We start from the raw sequence: 17,907 nt of genomic DNA, 5'->3' as shown, positions 1-17,907 counted from the left end.
GTTCGGACAGGTGCGGGGCACACCTGGGTGGGGCGCTTGGTTCTCACAGCAGCTGTGGGGGCCAGTGTGGTTCCCACGGGTTAGAGTGGGCTGGACTCTGGCCTGGTGTGGCTCCTGCTGCCTGCATTGGGCTCATGGTTGCCCACTTCTCCACCTCTTAAACTCTCACCTGTGCTCGGAATCAGGGTCACAGGGAAGCTCTGACTTTCCATCTTGCCTGGTAAGCCCTGGCAGATAGGTCTCTTCTCACTTTAAGCCCTAACACTGCCTTTTGGAGTTGATCTGTTGCCTCTGAGGTCTCTCTAGCAGTTGGCACAGCATGGGCCTCAGGTCAGCTGTACAGGCCCAGTGCCACTGTTTTCTGGGCATGTTAGCTCCTGTGAGCGCTGAAGGAGCTGGGTCCTGCTGTGCTGGGTCCGGTGCTTTGGCCTGTGTCACCAGCCTCAGGGCAGGGACTCCACCTACTGCTCTTTCTCCTCCATACCTTCCTTGGGTCTCAGAGACACTCATTCAACTGTCCTGAACAAGTGAATGAAAATGTTTGTTCACAGGGTCTCTTCCATCGTGTTCTGCGTGAAGAAATCCCTTTGGCCAAACTTGTGAGAATGAAGCCAGAAGAACTTGTGTCTAAAGAGCTTTCCACATGGAAAGAGAGGCCGACAAAGCCTGTGAGTGCTGGGGAGCGGCTTCAGAAGCCCAGAAGTAAAGGCTGCACTGGGAGCGGGAGGGAGCCCGCTAAGGCTGTCTTCTCTTTAGGTGATGGAGCCCAGAGCAAGATTGCATCAGGAAAGTAAAAAGACAGCCGTCAAGCAGGAGGCCATTCCTGACATGGAAGACTCCCCGCCAGTGTCAGACTCGGATGTAAGCATGTGGGTTGGGGTTATCAGTCGCCTTGTCTCAGTGGTTTGTGCTCGGTTTCCTATCCCGTGCCGTTCTGGGAAGCGGGGACCCACGCCGTGTCTGTTCTTTTCCTCTTAGGAGCAGGAGTCGGTACGCACTGTTCCCGAGAAAAGCGCAGCGCCCCCGCTGGACCTCTTCAGCAGCATGCTAAAGGACACGACGGGCCAGCACCGCGCCCACCTCTTTGACCTGAACTGCAAGATTTGTACAGGTGAGCAGGTGCGGGGAGGCCCTTACTTAACATTGCTGACCCTCGTAGAGCAATCGTATTCAGCCGTGTTTAAAACATGACGCAGCTGGGATGGTGTTTGGGAGCGTGTGAGGTCAGTGCCTGCCTTTAGAACATGGCTCCTTTATCCTGGAGAATGCGTGTGCCCTCAAACCAAGCCTCTCTTGTGCTGCAGGTCAGGTTCCGTCATCAGAAGATGAACCAGCTCCAAAAAGACAAAAATTGTCAGCTCCTGCTAAGAAAGAAGAGTCAAAATCCAAGTATGACGGCGCTGCCTGTGAGCCGGCTGTTAGCTCAGCAGAGGAGGCGGTGCCAGAAAGTCTCCCTGAGAACAGCTCTGAGCCAGACCCGGAGAGTGCGTCCCAGGCGCTCTCGGAAAGGAGGTCCTTCCCCGGGGCTCCGGGAGACGGCCCGCCTGAGCCCTCTGCCCTGGAAGGGCCTTCTTGCCCCGCCTCCTGTGGGGGCGCGGTGCTCACCACGGTCACCATGTCTGGCCGAGACCCCAGGACTGCACAGAGCGCAGCGAGCACAGTCACGACTCCTGCAGCAGCCCTCCCAGGCAGCACCCACCCGGCAGAGCCACAACAAGAAGTCCTCAAGCCTGCTGCGACCACGGTGCTGGTGCCCAAGTCCATACTAGCCAAGCCGTCCTCCTCCCCCGAGCCCAGATACCTGCTGTCGGTCCCGCCGCCCCCAGGCGTCAGGTGCGGTCTCCACATGTGTCACTTCTGGTAGAGGAGCGGGAGGGGCAGGGAGAGCGACTTAATCCTCAGCTTTGCAATCGCCCAGCAGCACCACTGCGCTGGGGGTTGTGTAAAGCACTCAGTGTCTCACGTTTAAGACACCTAACACCATTTAGAAGTATAAGTCTTGAAAATTTGAATTTGTGGCCTGTTCATATTCAGTTTGTTTTTCTCTGAATATCTGTTTACATCATAATGATTAAAGTAGTTAATTTGAAAAAGTAAGTTACCGAAAGCTGCCCGAACTCACTTTTACTTCTGTAATATGTAAAATCTTCGCACTTTGGATGTTCTTTGTGCAAAGAGCTTTACTTCTTTCCTCTGGTTTTGTTTTGCAGCGCTGCGGCGTCTCACTCCCCTCCAGAAGGAGATACGACCCTCTTTCTGTCTCGACTCAGCACCATTTGGAAAGGATTTATTAACATGCAGAGTGTAGCCAAGTTTGTCACTAAGGCTTACCCCGTCTCTGGATGTTTTGATTATCTCAGTGAGGTTAGAGCCAAGAGAAAGTTGAGAGAGAGAGAGAGAGAGAGAGAGAGAGAGTGTGTGTGTGTGTGTGTGTGTGTGTGTGTGTACGTACATGTGTGTGCGTGCACTCGGACCCCTCTCACAGGCGTTCTGATCCTGTGGGACAGTCTGCCCTCAGTGACTCAGCACCTCTGAAGTCACTGCGGGGACTGATGGACGAGTCCACAGGTTGAGCAGCTTGGACAGAAATTCCAATGAGAAACTGGGCCTCCCGGCTTCCGCGAAGAAGCCCGGGTGGTCTCTCTCCTCCCTCTGTTCAGCGTGGGCACTTACCCAGAGTGGTGTGCAGTGACACGTAGTGACCAGAGCCTGGACAGGCGGCATTTCTGGAGACACTGGACTCAGTCCTGCAGGCTGTCTTCATAAAGCTAACGGGCCTGTTTGGCACAAGGCTGTCGTCACCCGCCATGGGTTTGGTGACTCGTAGTCCTATAGCATTTGGTACAGTTACTGCCTTGTCTTTGGAATCTTGACTCGCTAGCGTGGGGCCCTGAGATGACTGTGTCAGCCTCTAAATGCCCTTCACCTGTCACTGACCCAAAGTGCGTTTTGTTTAGGACCTGCCCGACACTATTCACATTGGTGGACGGATCGCGCCCAGGACTGTGTGGGACTATGTCGGCAAACTCAAATCCTCTGTGTCTAAGGTACTGCTCATTGTCTGCACCACCGAAGAAGGTGCCCGTTCAAACAGCTCTGCCCTCACTTCTCATCCCGATGGGTTAATACATGAAATGTCAGCTTCCTACGTATTTCCAGGTGGACCTTCAAAGTGAAGTGTAGAGCTGGATGAGTCCGGGTGGGTGGGAGTGCTGGAGTGCTGAGGTTTTGATACAGACCATGGGTGCATGCAGGTCATTGTTGGTGAGCAACCGCTCTATTCCCTGTTGTCCTCGCCACCGGAGGAGTGAACTGGCTTTCCTCTGTGCACCCGAGAGCAGCCCCAGCCATGTCTGCATGGACAGCGCTCTCCGGTTCACGGGTTCAGGCCCCCCTCCAGTCTAGCTTAGCCCTCCTGTTGGTAGGCACAGGGAGTTCTTAGCTCATCACCTCACCCTCCTCATGGATTGTCTTGGGTATGAGAACTCCACAGGGTGCTACTCTGAGGACCGCGGCTGTATGTCCGGGAACCTGGCCCTGAGCCTGTGCTCTGTCTGCCGCTCCGTTGCTAACAGGACGGAAATCGAAGTCAGAACCTCGTCTCTCTCGTTCAGATCGATGTTGTTTTCCGCACCACAGGCCAATGCTCCCTGTCCTGTTTGTGTTGCAGGAGCTGTGTCTGATCCGTTTCCATCCCGCCACGGAGGAGGAGGAGGTGGCCTATATCTCTCTCTACTCCTATTTTAGCAGCCGCGGCCGCTTTGGCGTTGTTGCTAACAACAGTAGGCACATCAAGGACCTCTACTTGATCCCACTGAGCTCTGAGGACCCTGTTCCATCCAAGCTCTTGCCCTTTGAGGGACCAGGTAAGCACCTCTGGTCACACATAACCCCTTGCCCTGACACCGAGTCCTACTGAGCCATCACAGTGGTTGTAACTGCTGCCCCCGCGGTCTGTCTGGCAGCAGAAACTAGCAGTCACATGAAGCCGCATTGAGCTGGAGAAGGCAGCTCTAGGCTTGGGGGGTGGCACCAGGAGTACCCTTATTATTGGCATAAATAGTCTTAGAAAAGTTTTGTGAAGAGAAAAGCCCTCAGCATTTCACCAGCCTTTCACTCGCGTGGCCTTGGTCGTTGGATGGATCAGGTGCCAGGAGCCTGGACAGGACAGGAGGGGGGAGGTGGAGAGGCAACACTTCACCGCGCTGGGCACTCCCGCCTCCCGGGGGTTTCTGTGGTCACCCGCTCCGGACGTGAGCAGGTGCCACTGAGGCTCTCTGCCTCTGTTAGAGAGTCATTTCCAAGAGATACAAGAACAGGTAGTGAAGGAGAAAAATTTGAGAAATACTTTACAATCTGTTCAAGGTTTAATTTTTAATAAGTTATTTCATCTTTTGCAAAATACTTTGTGTTTACTCCTTCCTTATAAAGTACTGCTTTTAAATGATTTCTTAGAAATTAGTCTTTAAAAAGTCAGATTGTCAGAGGGTTGAGGTGATTCCAAAGGGACCTGGTCTGTGGGGGTTCAGCTCTGTAACCTGAGAAGAAGCTGGTGGAAGATGCCTCAGTTGACGCGTCTCCTTGGCTGTGAAGTCCCCCAGGATAAACAGTGCCGAGAAGATGACAAGACACGTGATGCTCTTTGAAGGCCTTTGTCCTAGAGGCATTGGCTGAACCCTCTGACGTCACTGGGGCTGCCTAGCCCGTGGCACCTTCGTGCCTTGCCCCCGCCACCAGGCCTTGGCAAGTGCTCCCAGCGCAGCCACATGCTGGCTCACACCACACCTACACTAGCGGGGCCCTGGCTGTCGCCCACTCCCATAGGCATTCCCAGTCCTGGCTGGATCACACACTTAGCACAAGGTGGCTCACTGTGCCCTGACTTCAGAATTGTGTCCACAATGGGGTTATTGGTGTCAGTAACCACGGGTCCAGTACTTACCGACACAAATCATTAAGCTCTCTTCATGCTGAATACATGTTAAAAGCCAGGCACTCAGAGTGTCCTCTCATACTCCTTGGGCATAACGAGGTGCCACCTGGCGGTGGGGGCAGAAAGATCCTTGGTGAAGCGGCTGGCAAGCTCCCTGATGACCATGAAGGGCAGCATCCTGTGTCCCTGAAGGTGAGAGAAAGAAGCTGACTTCTCAGACACCTGTGAGGAGCCTCCGGTCAGTCACGGGTGCCACGCTGTGCGGGTCCAGTGGGCATGTAGCTGGGTGGGCAGCACGACAGCCCTCTGAGTGCAGAGCCCTTTTTGTGTACAGAGGTGGGCTAGCACATCAGCCTCATGTGCTGCTTTGAGCTCCCATTGCCCATCTGCAGACTCACTTGGCCGAGGAGCTTGAGTAACACCTCGTTTGGGGCGCTGGCCATCAGACACACAGGGATGGGCCGAGGACCTCACACTCCTGGGGCTTGGACACTCCTTGAGGGGACATCCAAAGGACCTGCAGCTTTTCGTCCATAATAAAGAACAAATAGTGACAAGGATTTTAGAAACCAATCATGTTTTGCCCATAAGCTCTTGAAGATTTAATTTAAGGGCTTTTTTAAATTTTAATTATTGACTTTTTGCAGAGAGGAAGGGAGAGGGACAGAGAGTTATAAACATCGATGAGCTGCCTCCTGCACACCTCCCACTGGAGATGTGCCCGCAACCAAGGTACATGCCCTTGACCAGAATCGAATCTGGAACCCTTCAGTTTGCGGGCCAATGCTCTATCCATTGAGCAAAACTGACTAGAGCTAATTTAAGGGCTTCTTAATGCAAGCTTGTTTAATTTAGTCTATTTTTTTATTTTGGTATAATTTTTTATATATACACATTAATATCTATGTATATGTTTTATACCCTTCACATCACCTAAACCACACTTCCAGGCAAGGCCTACCTGCCTGTTTTGTGTGTTTCTAGTATGGCATGGCTCACTCCAGCTGCAGTGTCCTGTTCCATGGTGTGTGTATCGTGTGTGTCCTGTGTGTGTGCGCATGTCTGTGTGTGTGGTATGTAGGTGCACCTGCAGTGGGAGGTTGGGTACAGATGCTTCTCCTGTGGCAGTGATCCCTGTCCTCACTGAGCTAATCTCTGCAGAACATCCTTCGAAGGCACAGGGCCAGTCTCAGAGTGGTGGTGACGTCCCTCAGTGGAGCAGCCAGCAGGTGTGACCACGTGCCACCTGGCAAGCACCGGCCCTATGGCCTGACCAGAGCACCCTTGACCCCACTGCAGCCCTGTGCTGTCACAGTTGTCACTCACCTGAGGTCACACCCAGTTAGGTATTGAGCCACGGCGGCTGTCCTGAGGCCTTGCACTCTATCCCTCAGTTCTCTTTGGGACGAGAAGCACAGGCCTGGGTAAGGCCCGCCTGCTGTGGGAGTGGAGCAATTTTGGGGGGAGAGCAACTCGCACACCACATCCAGAAGGTGCAGGGTCCTCCCTCCCCTGACCTTGGGGGCCCAGTAGAGTGACAAGCTCTTGCTGTTCACACTTAAGCCAGTGAAGATGCTGGCAGCCCCAACACGAGTTCAGATCTAGTAAGTCCACACTGGCCACCCTCTCATAGTCGGGGCCTCCCGTCTCGACCATGCTCTGTACAACAGACCTGGGAGCTGTGTCTACAGCCATTTGGCCGTCCGCCAGCCCTATGAGCAGTCTGCTCAAGTTCCAGGATGCTCTCACCCTTGCGTACTTTAGACTTGTCCTCGGGGGTCTCGTGTGATGGTGGCATTTTCCTGATGTGGCAGCATTATTTCAGAGACAGCTGTGAAGTTGGGGCCCTTTGGTCCGGCTGGAAGTCATCCACTGTGGGTGCTAGCTCGGCCCTGCCCCTGGCTCTGAGAGCTTCGCCACTGGGGACAAGGGTCAGGTGTTCTGCACATTCGGTGCTTCTTTGTGATGCTTGGCTTGTACCGTTCCTGTGCAGCCCAGCAGGACTGGACCTAGGCTGGGACTCCGCCCTCACAAGTGACAGGCCAGGGCTCAGGTTCCACTTTGCAATGGCTGTTGCCCAACCTGTGTCTAAGGTGTAGGTGTGCGCTGGCAGAGGGGAGGGTCTGCCTCCGAATGCTCCACGGAGAGTCCCTTCCTTAGAGACTCAGCTGTAGTGTTTTCCTGAACTCCGTCCTCATTGCTTTCTAAATTAGCTGGCCATTCTGTGGCTTAATGTCAGGTAAGCATTTCTCCGTGTGTGTATCTAGAAGTGCACTGTGATCCGAGACAAATGTAGTATCGAATGTATTAGTTTCTCCTTTGAAATCAATAAAGTATATTTCATGGAAACTGGTTGTTGTTTGTTTGAATCTGAACACGTAGTAGCTCTCTGCACCTGTCGCAGGTGCACTGAGGGAGGGCAGAGTCCCCACCTGGCTTTTTATAAGCCATCATGTCCTACCCGTCCTCAGCCTCAGGGGTGCAGGCTGTGCTGCTTGGGCCACCTGGATGGAGAGGACAACATCAGGCATGCCGAGCCCAGCAGCTCTTACAGGTCGTGTGAATTGTGTGTGTGCATGTGTGTGTGTGTGCGCTTGCGTGTAGATTGGGGCAGGTACCCCGCCCCCCTGTATGTGCCTAGTCTTTTCTACCCAGTCACACTAAGGATGGTCACTGCGTAACCTCGCACTTTTCTGTCCAGCAGGTGGGGGACTGTTGGGACAAATTCAGACCATAACAGGGTCTTCATTTCCAATGGAGTGGGATGTGTGCCCGGCAGGTTTAGGGTTAAAAAGCAACATTTTGATAGTTTGGGAGTTAAGGAGCCAGTTATTAAAATTAAGCTTATTTGTGGTGTGCCAAGCTGGAGGTATGTGGGCCCCAGGGCAGCTTCCTTCCTTGCCACTTCTCACATCCTGTGGCTGACACCTAGACATGGATCCTGGTTTGGTCTGGACTCAGGAAGTCAGGTGGCACCTTCCCCTCTAGATGTCCCAGTCCCTGGGCTTCCTGGCTTCCTCTCCATGCTGTTGGGTGATCCGATGTTAACACTGAGCTAAGGTTGCCCCTCCCATGGCCACTCCGGGAACAGATCTGAGCAGCTAAGCAGGCTTATTTCCATCCACACAGTACAGTCTGAGATCAATGCTACTCTGGCCCTGCAGCGGAGGGGTCCCCGGCCGCCAGGACTCCTTGTCTGGAAATGCAGGATGGCCCAGTTAGCAGCCCCTCCCCACCGCCGCCCAGTGTTTTCATCTGACTTAGGAATGTAAGCCTCAACAGCCCTCAGAGGGAGATGGGTAAGAGCGTCTTCTGCTTCTAACACAGGAGACAGATCCCCTGTGCCCAGGGCTGGAGCCCTCCGTCTCCTCACTGCAGCCAGCATGGTCCCTCCTCTGCACCTTCTCGGCACCCACTCTTCTCTCCAGAATGATGTTCCAGCAGTGGGCTGAGTGGGAGGGCCCAGGCCCAGAGGGGCATTCGGGTGTGGAGAGCTGGCCTGCTGCCACCTCTCAGCATGGGTGACCTCAGAGCGCCCGTCTCGGTAAAGATTGCCTTAAGGCCAGTGCCAATCAGTGAACTTTATTTTCTGTTCCTGTGCATCATTTCTAAAGAACTAGTTACATTTCAAACGTTCTTGCAGCTATAACATGAACATTTGAGTTAGATAAGATTGACGTCTTCAAAACAAGAGTATACATTTTGAGAGCCCACTTTAAACTTCACTTCTTGCAGAGGATTAGTGAGGACATTCAAAACTAATGCCCACCCAGCTCTGGAGCTGTTAGATTGCTCACGTGTGTACAGGTGTGGGCACTGAGAGCTGAGGCAGTCTGTCTGCTGTTAGAGGCCCATCTCTAGGTCACTTCCTGTTTCTGAATGTAAATATTAAGAAATATAACCATATCCTTACCTTTGAATATGACAACAGAGTAGTCAATGATTTTCTTATGAGTGGGATGTGCTATCTCTGTAGAAAGCATACTCAGCCATTATACATTTTAGTTGATGGGGTACACACATCACTGGGCTGGAGACCATGGCTTCCTGGGTGAAGCACAGCGACTTCCCAGCGCAGCTTTCTGACCTGGAGCTTCGTTGGTGTCACGAGCCTGCTGTTGGCACTTTAGAAGTTGAGCTGTTCCCTGTGAGGTGGCCTCCGCTGGTGACCAGTCCAATGCTGTGGACTCCATGGGGACTGCCCCACACTGAGGCTCCCAGCCTTGCCCACACCACCACCCAGGGGCCAAGCACAGTCCTTTGGTTCTGCCAGGTCCCCTGGAGACAAGAGGCTTACAGGCCTCCCCCTGTGGGGCCCGTGAGTGTCTGCACGTGTCCCTGCCCTGCAGCTCGGGGGCCATTGTTCAGGCAGGCCAGAACAGCCTATTGAAGTTGTACCCCAAACAGTCTGAATCCGCTGTGAAACATTAAGTACATTCTGCCTATGAAAACAAGTTGAAATAACCTTGATTCATGTTAATTATAAGACAGACACTCACACCTCCTGACACTCTAGTCTGCCTAACCTTCCAGCCCTGTTCCCTCTGTCCAGCTCGTCCTTTCCCCGATATACGGCTGTTCTCTGAAGCCATTTCTCTCACAAAGCTGGGTGAGGTCCTGGGAGTTAGGTCTTTAGCTCACACGGCAGCCTGAGCAGCAGGGAGGGCAGCACAGCCTTGTTAGTCTGGCTGTGCTGCGTCACTCAGCCCTGGCATGCCAGCTCTGGGGCCAGAGGGCACCCCCACCATCCTCGGCCTAGCCTGTCAACCTGTCTGTGTTGGAATGTAGGAAGATTAGCGGAACTACATAATGAAGTGATCTGTGACCATCTTTAAAGTCATACAATAGGAAAAACAATACTTGATTTCTTGTTTAGTAAGAATGTAATAGCATAGTAGTGTTAAATTATAAAATAAATTTATACATGTCGATTACTTTTATATTCTGCTATCATGAAACAAACTGCGGCATTTCTTTCTAAATTACTGCTTTATGAGTTGGACTTTTTTTTTTTTGTTTTCCTTGTGGTAATATGGATTTACTCTGAATGGGGGAGGGGGTTATTATAAAATATTAGTATTTCTGAAATAATATGCCACAACTTGGAATGTTTGGAATAAGTCTTTCTTAAGAGGGAATGACTGGCCGCTGTGCCCGAAAAGGCTGATGTGCTTCCTCTGCACCGGCTCGCTGGAGCCTCGGCGCTGGGTTTCAGCGCCACGTCCTTGTTTACGAAGACTGAGCATTCACAGCTCTTGATCAGTTAGTGCTCGTGGAATGTCTCTAAACCTGAAAGAACATTTATTTTAGCCATTCAGTATAATTTTCACATTGGCTGTCCATTGTTACCTAATGGAGTGAGCTGCATTGATCACTATAATTTTATTGATCACATACCTGAGTTGTAGTACTGGTCTCTGATCAAATGTTTAATATTAGTACCTTTAGCTTAACGTAGGTATTGAAACTCCTGAGTTCAAGGCCAGGAGGGTGTGTAGCAAGAGCCAAGATGTGTTCAACAGCTACCCTGACTCATTCGAGCTTTGTTCCCTGTGGTTGGTTAACGATGGTGCAGTCCAGGGCCACCCTCCTCCTCTGCCACACTGCTGCCAGAGGATTATGTATAATTTTACATCTGCAACATAAATTCTGACACTTGGGGTGAATGTACTTGTGAGGTGGGCTCTTGGTTTGGGGTTTGGGGTCTGTGGGTAAAATGCTCCCCAGCAGACAGCTCACCTGTGTGTTCCCTGTCTTTTGCACTATGTCCTTCAAACACTTGATTTTATCTTGCACAGAATTTCTGCCTTCTGCCTATGAAAACATTCCCCACTACCGCCCTTAATAAAGTTCAGAAGGACAGAATGGAATTTAGATTCTAAAAATTGCACATATGTTTTGTTTTTCAGGTCTTGAGTCACCACGGCCAAACATAATCCTTGGGTTAGTAATCTGTCAAAAAATGAAACGTCCTTCGAATGCTGGAGACTTAGACAAGACAGAGGAGAAGCGGGCCCGGCTGCAGACGCCAGAGGAGACAGACGTGGCAGTCTACCCCAAGGTGCCTCCGGCCTCACAAGCTGAGAAGAAGCCCCCCAAGTATCAGCACAACTCTGGGGACACAGCTGTCAGCACCACCCCTCCAGGGTCGCCCCCTCCCCCACCCCCTCTGCCAGAACCGCCAGCCTCGTCCTCGGTGCTGCAGATGCTGTCCTCCCTCAAGCCAGGTGCCACCAACACCGTCACCGTGCCAACGGCGCCAGCAGCAGTCACGGGGGCTGCTTCCTCCGCCTCAAAGTCCGCTTCACCACTGGAACACATCCTGCAGACGCTGTTTGGGAAGAAGAAATCATTTGACCCTCCGGCCACGGAATCTGTGGAGTCGACCTCCACATCCCGCCCAGATACCAAGGCCAAGGCTGAGTGCGAGCTGCCAGCAGTGCCTCTACTGGACCCCATTGTCCAGCAGTTTGGTCAGCTCTCTAAAGAGAAAGTTCTAGAAGAAGAGGAAGACGACAGACCCTATGACCCTGAAGAAGAATACGGTCCTGACAGGGCCTTTGAGACACAGCTCGGGGACCGAGGGAAAAGGCACGACGTGGAAAAGGCCTCCGAGACCACCGAGCGGGAGGAGGTGGCCTATGACCCAGAGGACGAGACGATTTTGGAAGAAGCCAAAGTGGCCATCGACGACCTGCCCAACAGGATGTGTGCAGACGTCAGGAGCTCCACGGAGAGGCCGGCCGGGTTTGCAGCAGACATGCCCGCTCCCTCTCTGGTGGAGCAGCAGAAGATGATAGAGGAGCTCAGCAAGCAGATTGAGGAGCAGAAGAGACAAGTGGAGGAGCAGGAGGAGGCGCTCAGGCAGCAGCGGGCCGCCGTCGGGGTCTCCATGGCCCACTTCTCAGTGTCTGATGCACTGATGTCGCCACCTCCAAAGTCCTCGCTGCCCAAGGCTGAGCTGTTCCCTCAAGAGCAGCAGGCTGCCAGCAGGCCCGCCGTGCCCCCCACCAGTCAGGGGCCGGGCCCTGGCTCTGACCCAAGACACAGTCGGGACCCCCGGCAGGCCCGGCGCCTGGCCGCGGAGAGCAGTGAGAGCGAGAGCTTCTCGAAGGCCCCGGCTAGCAGCACACCCAATGCCCTGCCCACCAGAGAAGCAGCCAGTGGAGTGGCCACCACTGGACAGGGGCCTGTTCCTGCCCCGGAGGAAAGGGAGCCCACGCCTCCACTCTGGGCTCCAGGTGACGGGGCCACCCTGCCAGCCACGCAGGACGGCCTCCCAGGTGAGCCCTCAGAGAGCCAGGGCCCGCCAGCCACCGACACCAGCCCTCCCATGACAGGCGGCCCAGGCCTGGCCCGGCCTGCCCGGAAGGTGCTGCTGCCCACGCCACCCAGCACCGCCTTCCAGCCCAACTTCTCGGTGCCAGGCGAGGGGCACAATTTCAGTTCTGCAGGAAGGGACCCGTTTTCAAGCCCAGTGTTTGCATCTCAGGACAAATCCTTCAGCTCGTCCCCTTATGAGGATCCAAGAAATGCCCTGTTTGGTGAAAAAAGTGACCGTTCGGCTGTTGAAACTGAAGGAGACAGAGACCCACAGTGCAGACCTGGAGAGGGGGCCAACCCATTTCCCCCCGCTGGACAGAAAGGGGCCCCCCTGCCCCAGTTTCAGGGCCAGCGTGAGCCTGCACCCCGCACTTTTGGAACATTGGGACTTCATGGCCCCAGCTTCCCAGGACCGCGGGGACCGGTGGGTCCATTTGCGGAAGACGGTATCATTGCTAACAACGATGGAGCAAGAGGGCCTCCGCCGGCCAGATTTGGAGCTCAGAAGGCGCCCATCCCTTCCTTATTCTCAGGGCCACATGGGCCACCTCCCTACGGGGACAACAGGGGCCCCTCGCCCTCTCACCCTGGTGGACCCAGAGGAGCAGCACCGCCCCAATTTGAAGAACGCAAGGATCTGCATGGGGAAAAACGGGAATTCCAGGACGCCCCATACAACGACATGGCTGGGCCTCCTGCCCAGTTTGAAGGACCAGAACAAGGCCCCATGGTGGGAAGCAGAGGTGCAGGCCCCTTCCAGTTTGGAGGCCCACGGAGGCCTTTGCTGGCCCCGTTTAAAGGGCCCCGAGGCGGCCCTCCTCCGTCTCAGTTTGGGGGTCAGAGGGGACCACCCCCTGGCCATTTTGTGGGTCCAAGAGGGCCGCATTCTAGTCAGTTTGAAAGCACCCGGGGTCCCCACCCTAATCAGTTTGATGGACCCAGAGGCCAAGCACCAAATTTCATGTCAGGACCCAGGGGAATTCAGCCTCAGCAGTTTGAAGAGCAAAGGGTGAACTCGCCACCCAGATTTTCGAATCAGAGGGCCCAAGCACCCCTTCAGTTTGGAGGGCCAAGGGGGTCTGTGCCTTTTCCTGACAAGAGTGAGCCTGTCCCTCCCCGGTTCCACTTCCAGGGCCAGTCCCCTCAAGTGATGAAGCCAGCGCCCAGACCCCTGCTGGAGTTGCCCAGCCACCCGCCCCAGCACCGCAAGGACCGGTGGGACGAGTCGGGCCCAAACCCCAACCTGCCCTCTGGGGCTCCGGGAGCAGCCGCCGAGGAGGCGCAGTGGGCCCCATCCAAAGGCACGGAGTACAGAAGCCAGGCCGGGCCCCAAGAGAAGCTGCTGGAGGAGCCTGAGGCCCAGCCCGAGAGCCGGCAGGGCCGCACCTTTGAGGACCGACGGCGGGAGCGGGAGCACGGGAAGCCCTGGGAGCGCGAGCGCGGCAGGAACTGGAGCCGGGAGCGGGACTGGGACCGGGGCCGCGAGTGGGACCGGCACCGGGAGAAGGACTCCTGCCGAGAGCGCAACGCAAACCGAGACCGGGAGCGGGAGTGGGAGCGGGGCCGGGAGCGCGGCCGGAGCCGGGAGCGCGAGCGGGAGCGGGAGCGGGGGCGGGGGCGGGACCGGAGGCGGGACCGGGAGAGGTCTCGCAGTAGAGACCGCGACCGGGACAAGGGCCGGGAGCATGAGCGAGGCGCAGACCGCAAGGACCGCAGCAAAAGCAAGGAGAGCACTCGGGACCCAAAGGCCGAGGCGGCCCACACCTAGGCTGGTCGCAGCTGGGCACTTCCTTTTCAAAGCCAAGCTCATAAAATGTGTTGAACAAATTGTTTTTGAAATAGCTATGAACATAGATGAAGAATAGAATATTCTGGACTTCAAAAATTACTGTAATTTTGTGTATGATGGTTTCCTACAAAATTTCACGTCTTTACAATTCTGATGCTTTTTTAAAGAAACATAAGAACTCTTAATTTTTCCATTTAAAAATTACTGAAATGGGAAAGTATCTACAAAAGCATATTGCTTTTTCAGATTATAAAGTTATCTTTTTCAATAACTTGACTCTGGTAAATTTTAAGGGAATTCTGTGGACCTGAGAGCCATACCTTTGCTGACACCTCATCTGTATTTCTAGGTTTCCAAAAGCTGTTTCTGCAGGTTTCATCGCCTCTGTTGAGGGCGGTGTGCTTGGTGAACGTCCTTTTTCCTAAAGAGATTTGATTAGAAATTTCAACCGAGAAACAATACATTGTTTCTTAGTTGTGTTCAGTTTTTTTTTTATATATCACCTTAACATTTTTTTTTTTTTTCAAAAACATGATTAAAAGCAACATGTTTGAGTACAAATTGTTGCGTTTTAAATAACAATTTATTGAGTGGGGTTTCAGTTTTACCAGCCTAAAGGTGAGAAAATATACCAATTAAGTGTACTTTGAAGGGGGTTTCTTTTATCTTAGTAATCAGGAACATTTTGTTTGTTGGACTTCACCTTCTGCACAGTTATTCCTCTGTCCCAGGAAAAGTGCACTAGCTCTAAACTGTTATATTTGTCAGGGGGTAATTTTAAAGTTTGTCTTTGAAAACAAAACAATATTTGTATAAACTCTGAGATGAAAAATAGTGATACTAGTTCCAGAACTAGCAAGTAGAAAGCATCCACTGTGAGGCAGTGCACTGCTTCTTGCTATGTATTTTTCAGGTTCTGAAGTGTGAGAAAGAGAAAACCTTGCTAATTTATTTGACTGTACAAATACACTTTGATAATTTTTTTATATTTTCATAAACTTACTTTTGCAAATGTAAATTAGAGCGTCTTTTTTGTTCCTCGGAGTCCGTTGCTCACTTTGCCTTGCTCCAGATTTCCTTCTCCCGGGGACGGGGAGCTGGGAGGCCGGTGCCGCGAGCCAGAAGCCCAGGCTAGGGGACAGCAAGCGGTGTTGTTCCAACATCTAATAGGATGGGAAGGTTTTTTACATACAACACAAATTTTTCTAACTTACACAAATGTAAAAATCAAGTGTGTTTCTTTAGGTTTACTTGGTAGAGTTTCTGTAAATTGTGTTTTACAGTGCAGAGTACTATATCCCTGTCCATGGACGTGGAAATGGTAGGTTTTGTACTTAAAGTAGAATAAACTTCTGCAGAGGTTTTCTGTCTGTGTGATCACATCCTCCGCACATTGGGAAGTTGGAAAGGGACACCTCGGCCACCCCTTCTTGCCAGTGGACATGGCAGGGTCCGGGGCTGCCCTGGGGCCCTCACATGCCTTGGAGGTGAGCCCATGGCATGACTGGCTGGTGGCCAGATGCCCTGGCTTCAGGGGACTCGCTGCCAGTGCAGCTGACACCCGACCTCGTCGAGTTGGGTCAGCTCCCTGCACTGCGTTTGCGTGTTGGGCTTTCAGAGCAGGAAGCCTGAGGCTGCTCCGGGAAAGCCAACGTGTGTGGTTCGAGTGTCAGGTGATGGGGTGCCGTGGGGGAGTCAGCCAATGTGGCCGGTCCTAGGGTCAGCAGCACAACGTGGGCAACCTCTGTGGCAGTTCACCCCAAGGCTCAGCATTGACATTAGGGAGCATCTGCTGGGAGTGCATGGGGAGGCACAGTTGGTGGCCCTGGGTGGATACCTGGGGGTGGGGTTGGCAGTGGCTGAGCTGTGAGCAGACGAGGTGATTCAGTCGAAGCGAACAGCTCCGGAACCTATGCCTGGCCATGGGAGGAACAGCCGCCACCGAGGCCTTGCCCTTGAACCTCAATGCGTCTACAGCTACACATGGTTGGCCTTAATTTGATGACCCTTGTGCCAGAATTGAGTTTGTGTTTTTTTTTAATTTATTGATTTTACACAGAGAGGAATTGAGAGGGATAAAGAGTTAGAAATGTCGATGAGAGCGATACATCGACCAGCTGCCTCTTGCACACCCCCCACTGGGGATGTGCCCGCAACCAAGGTACGTGCCCTTGACCGGAATCAAACCCGGGGCCTTTCATTTCACAGGCCGACGCTCTATCCACTGAGCCAAACCGGTTTCGGCAAGAATTTAGCTTCTTATTGAGGATGGGCATCCTTACCCAGCTGTGAGCAGGGACACGGAGGACAGGAAAGACGACTTCCCAGCTAAGCGCACAGCAAACCAGCGGAGCCCTCAACACAAGTGCAGTGTGGGGGGTCCCACCACCCACAGACCACTGTCCCCGGAAGGTGCTGGACAACCCCCTCAAGGCCCAGCCTAAGGGGCAAAACCTGACCTTTGAGATGCCCCTGCCAGCTGAGGTTCTGCCAAGTGGTAAAGCTGGATTCTGGCTGGACGCTCCTCTGCTGTCAGGGCCCCTCCCCCAGAGCGCCAAGAAGTCCCATCCTACTGACTCCTCTGACGCTGGCCTCCTGCATCAGCCTGAAGCCCATCTTGTGTGTCATACTCTGCGACTCCTCCCGCTTCCTGTCACCCCAGCACCCTGGCTGTCCTCCAGCTGTGACTCCGCTTAGGGTCAGGCAGGTACAGGTGCTGCTCAGAGCTTAGCTCCGGGGAACCTGAATAATGAGGAGTGGGCTGAGGACCAGCGCAGGAGCCAGCAGAGGTGTTTGCCTGTCAGGGAGTTCCTGGGGTCCCACTCTCTGTCACTCCTGGTCCTTGCGTTTCAGCCACTCAGGCTGCCGTGAGGGAGAATGAAGGGGCTGTTTGCCTAACTGGTGTGGTTCAGCAGTTAGAGCATCGGCCCATGTACCCAAGGGTCTGTAGTTTGATTCCTGGTCAAGGGCGTGTACCGGGTTGGAGGCTCCATCCCTGGCCTCGTTGGGGTGCATGCAGGAGGCAACTGATCAATGTGTCCCTCCCACATTGATTCTCTCCCTCCTCCCTCCCCCCGCCTGCCTTCCACTCTAAAAAATAAATGGGAAAGATAGCCTCTGGTGCATATTAACAAAAAACAAAAAAAGGAAAGGGGCTGTTTCACCAGAAAGCCCAAGGGCTGCCCCCACCTCCTGCCTCACAGCACAGGGGCAGGCAGGCGGGTGCCCGGGAGGGACGCAGTCACAGCTGGGGCCACACTATAGCCATGCTCTTGAAGGGGTCTGCGCCAGCGAACCGACAGCCTGCAGGCACGCCTGCCACTTCTGTTCCTGCCAGGCTGTGTCACGCCATCCCTCCTGCAAGGGAAGAAATCGGGTGTAAGTGAAAACAGGGAGGTATTAAGCCATAGCGGGGACCACCACAGTGTCAGAAACTGACCATCACGCGTCCTGGTGAGGACTCGGAGACAAGCCTGTCCCTCGGGGCTGCAGGGCAGCCGCAGTGTCCTGCCAGCGGGTTGCTGGGTGAGACACCACATAACCCGCAGTCCCCAGCATGTTCAGTGAGCAGTACTGGCCCAGGTCTTTGGTGTTGCCTGGGCCATGCCCCCAAAGGGCCCAGCACACAGATGTACAGAACCTCTGTGGCCGCCATGTCGCAAAGGGAGAGGACAATTAAGAAAAACCTGTTAAAGAGGCTTCTTAGGGAGGAGTAATTTTTAAAAGATTGAGAAACTGCCCTATACCAAGACTCACCTTCACAAGTCTGTAAGTATTCATTGCAATTTATTCAAAATTGCCCAAACGATCAACCACCCAAATACTCATTTTTTTAAAAATAGATTTTTATTGATTTTTAGAG

The 17,907-nt window shown here is 53.4% G+C and overlaps 1 protein-coding gene across 7 annotated transcripts in view; it reads left to right on the top strand.

Moving 5' to 3' along the window:
- DIDO1 (death inducer-obliterator 1) overlaps positions 1-15,063 on the top strand; it is a 47,182-nt gene extending 32,119 nt beyond the window's left edge. For all 7 annotated transcript variants that reach the window (XM_036425972.2, XM_045577267.1, XM_045577265.1 and 4 more), the window contains 8 exons: positions 552-668; positions 757-861; positions 979-1,111; positions 1,305-1,833; positions 2,211-2,364; positions 2,958-3,047; positions 3,671-3,866; positions 10,843-15,063. In XM_036425972.2, the coding sequence (XP_036281865.1) occupies positions 552-668; positions 757-861; positions 979-1,111; positions 1,305-1,833; positions 2,211-2,364; positions 2,958-3,047; positions 3,671-3,866; positions 10,843-14,024 (4,506 nt within the window). In that variant the 3' untranslated portion in view covers positions 14,025-15,063. The remainder of the gene's footprint in view (positions 1-551; positions 669-756; positions 862-978; positions 1,112-1,304; positions 1,834-2,210; positions 2,365-2,957; positions 3,048-3,670; positions 3,867-10,842) is intronic.
- The last annotated feature ends 2,844 nt before the right edge of the window (positions 15,064-17,907 follow it).

This window comes from Pipistrellus kuhlii, unplaced genomic scaffold, assembly GCF_014108245.1.
Source record: "Pipistrellus kuhlii isolate mPipKuh1 unplaced genomic scaffold, mPipKuh1.p scaffold_m20_p_87, whole genome shotgun sequence".
Taxonomy (NCBI): Eukaryota; Metazoa; Chordata; class Mammalia; order Chiroptera; family Vespertilionidae; genus Pipistrellus; species Pipistrellus kuhlii.
This window is presented reverse-complemented; position numbering and strand designations above follow the sequence as displayed.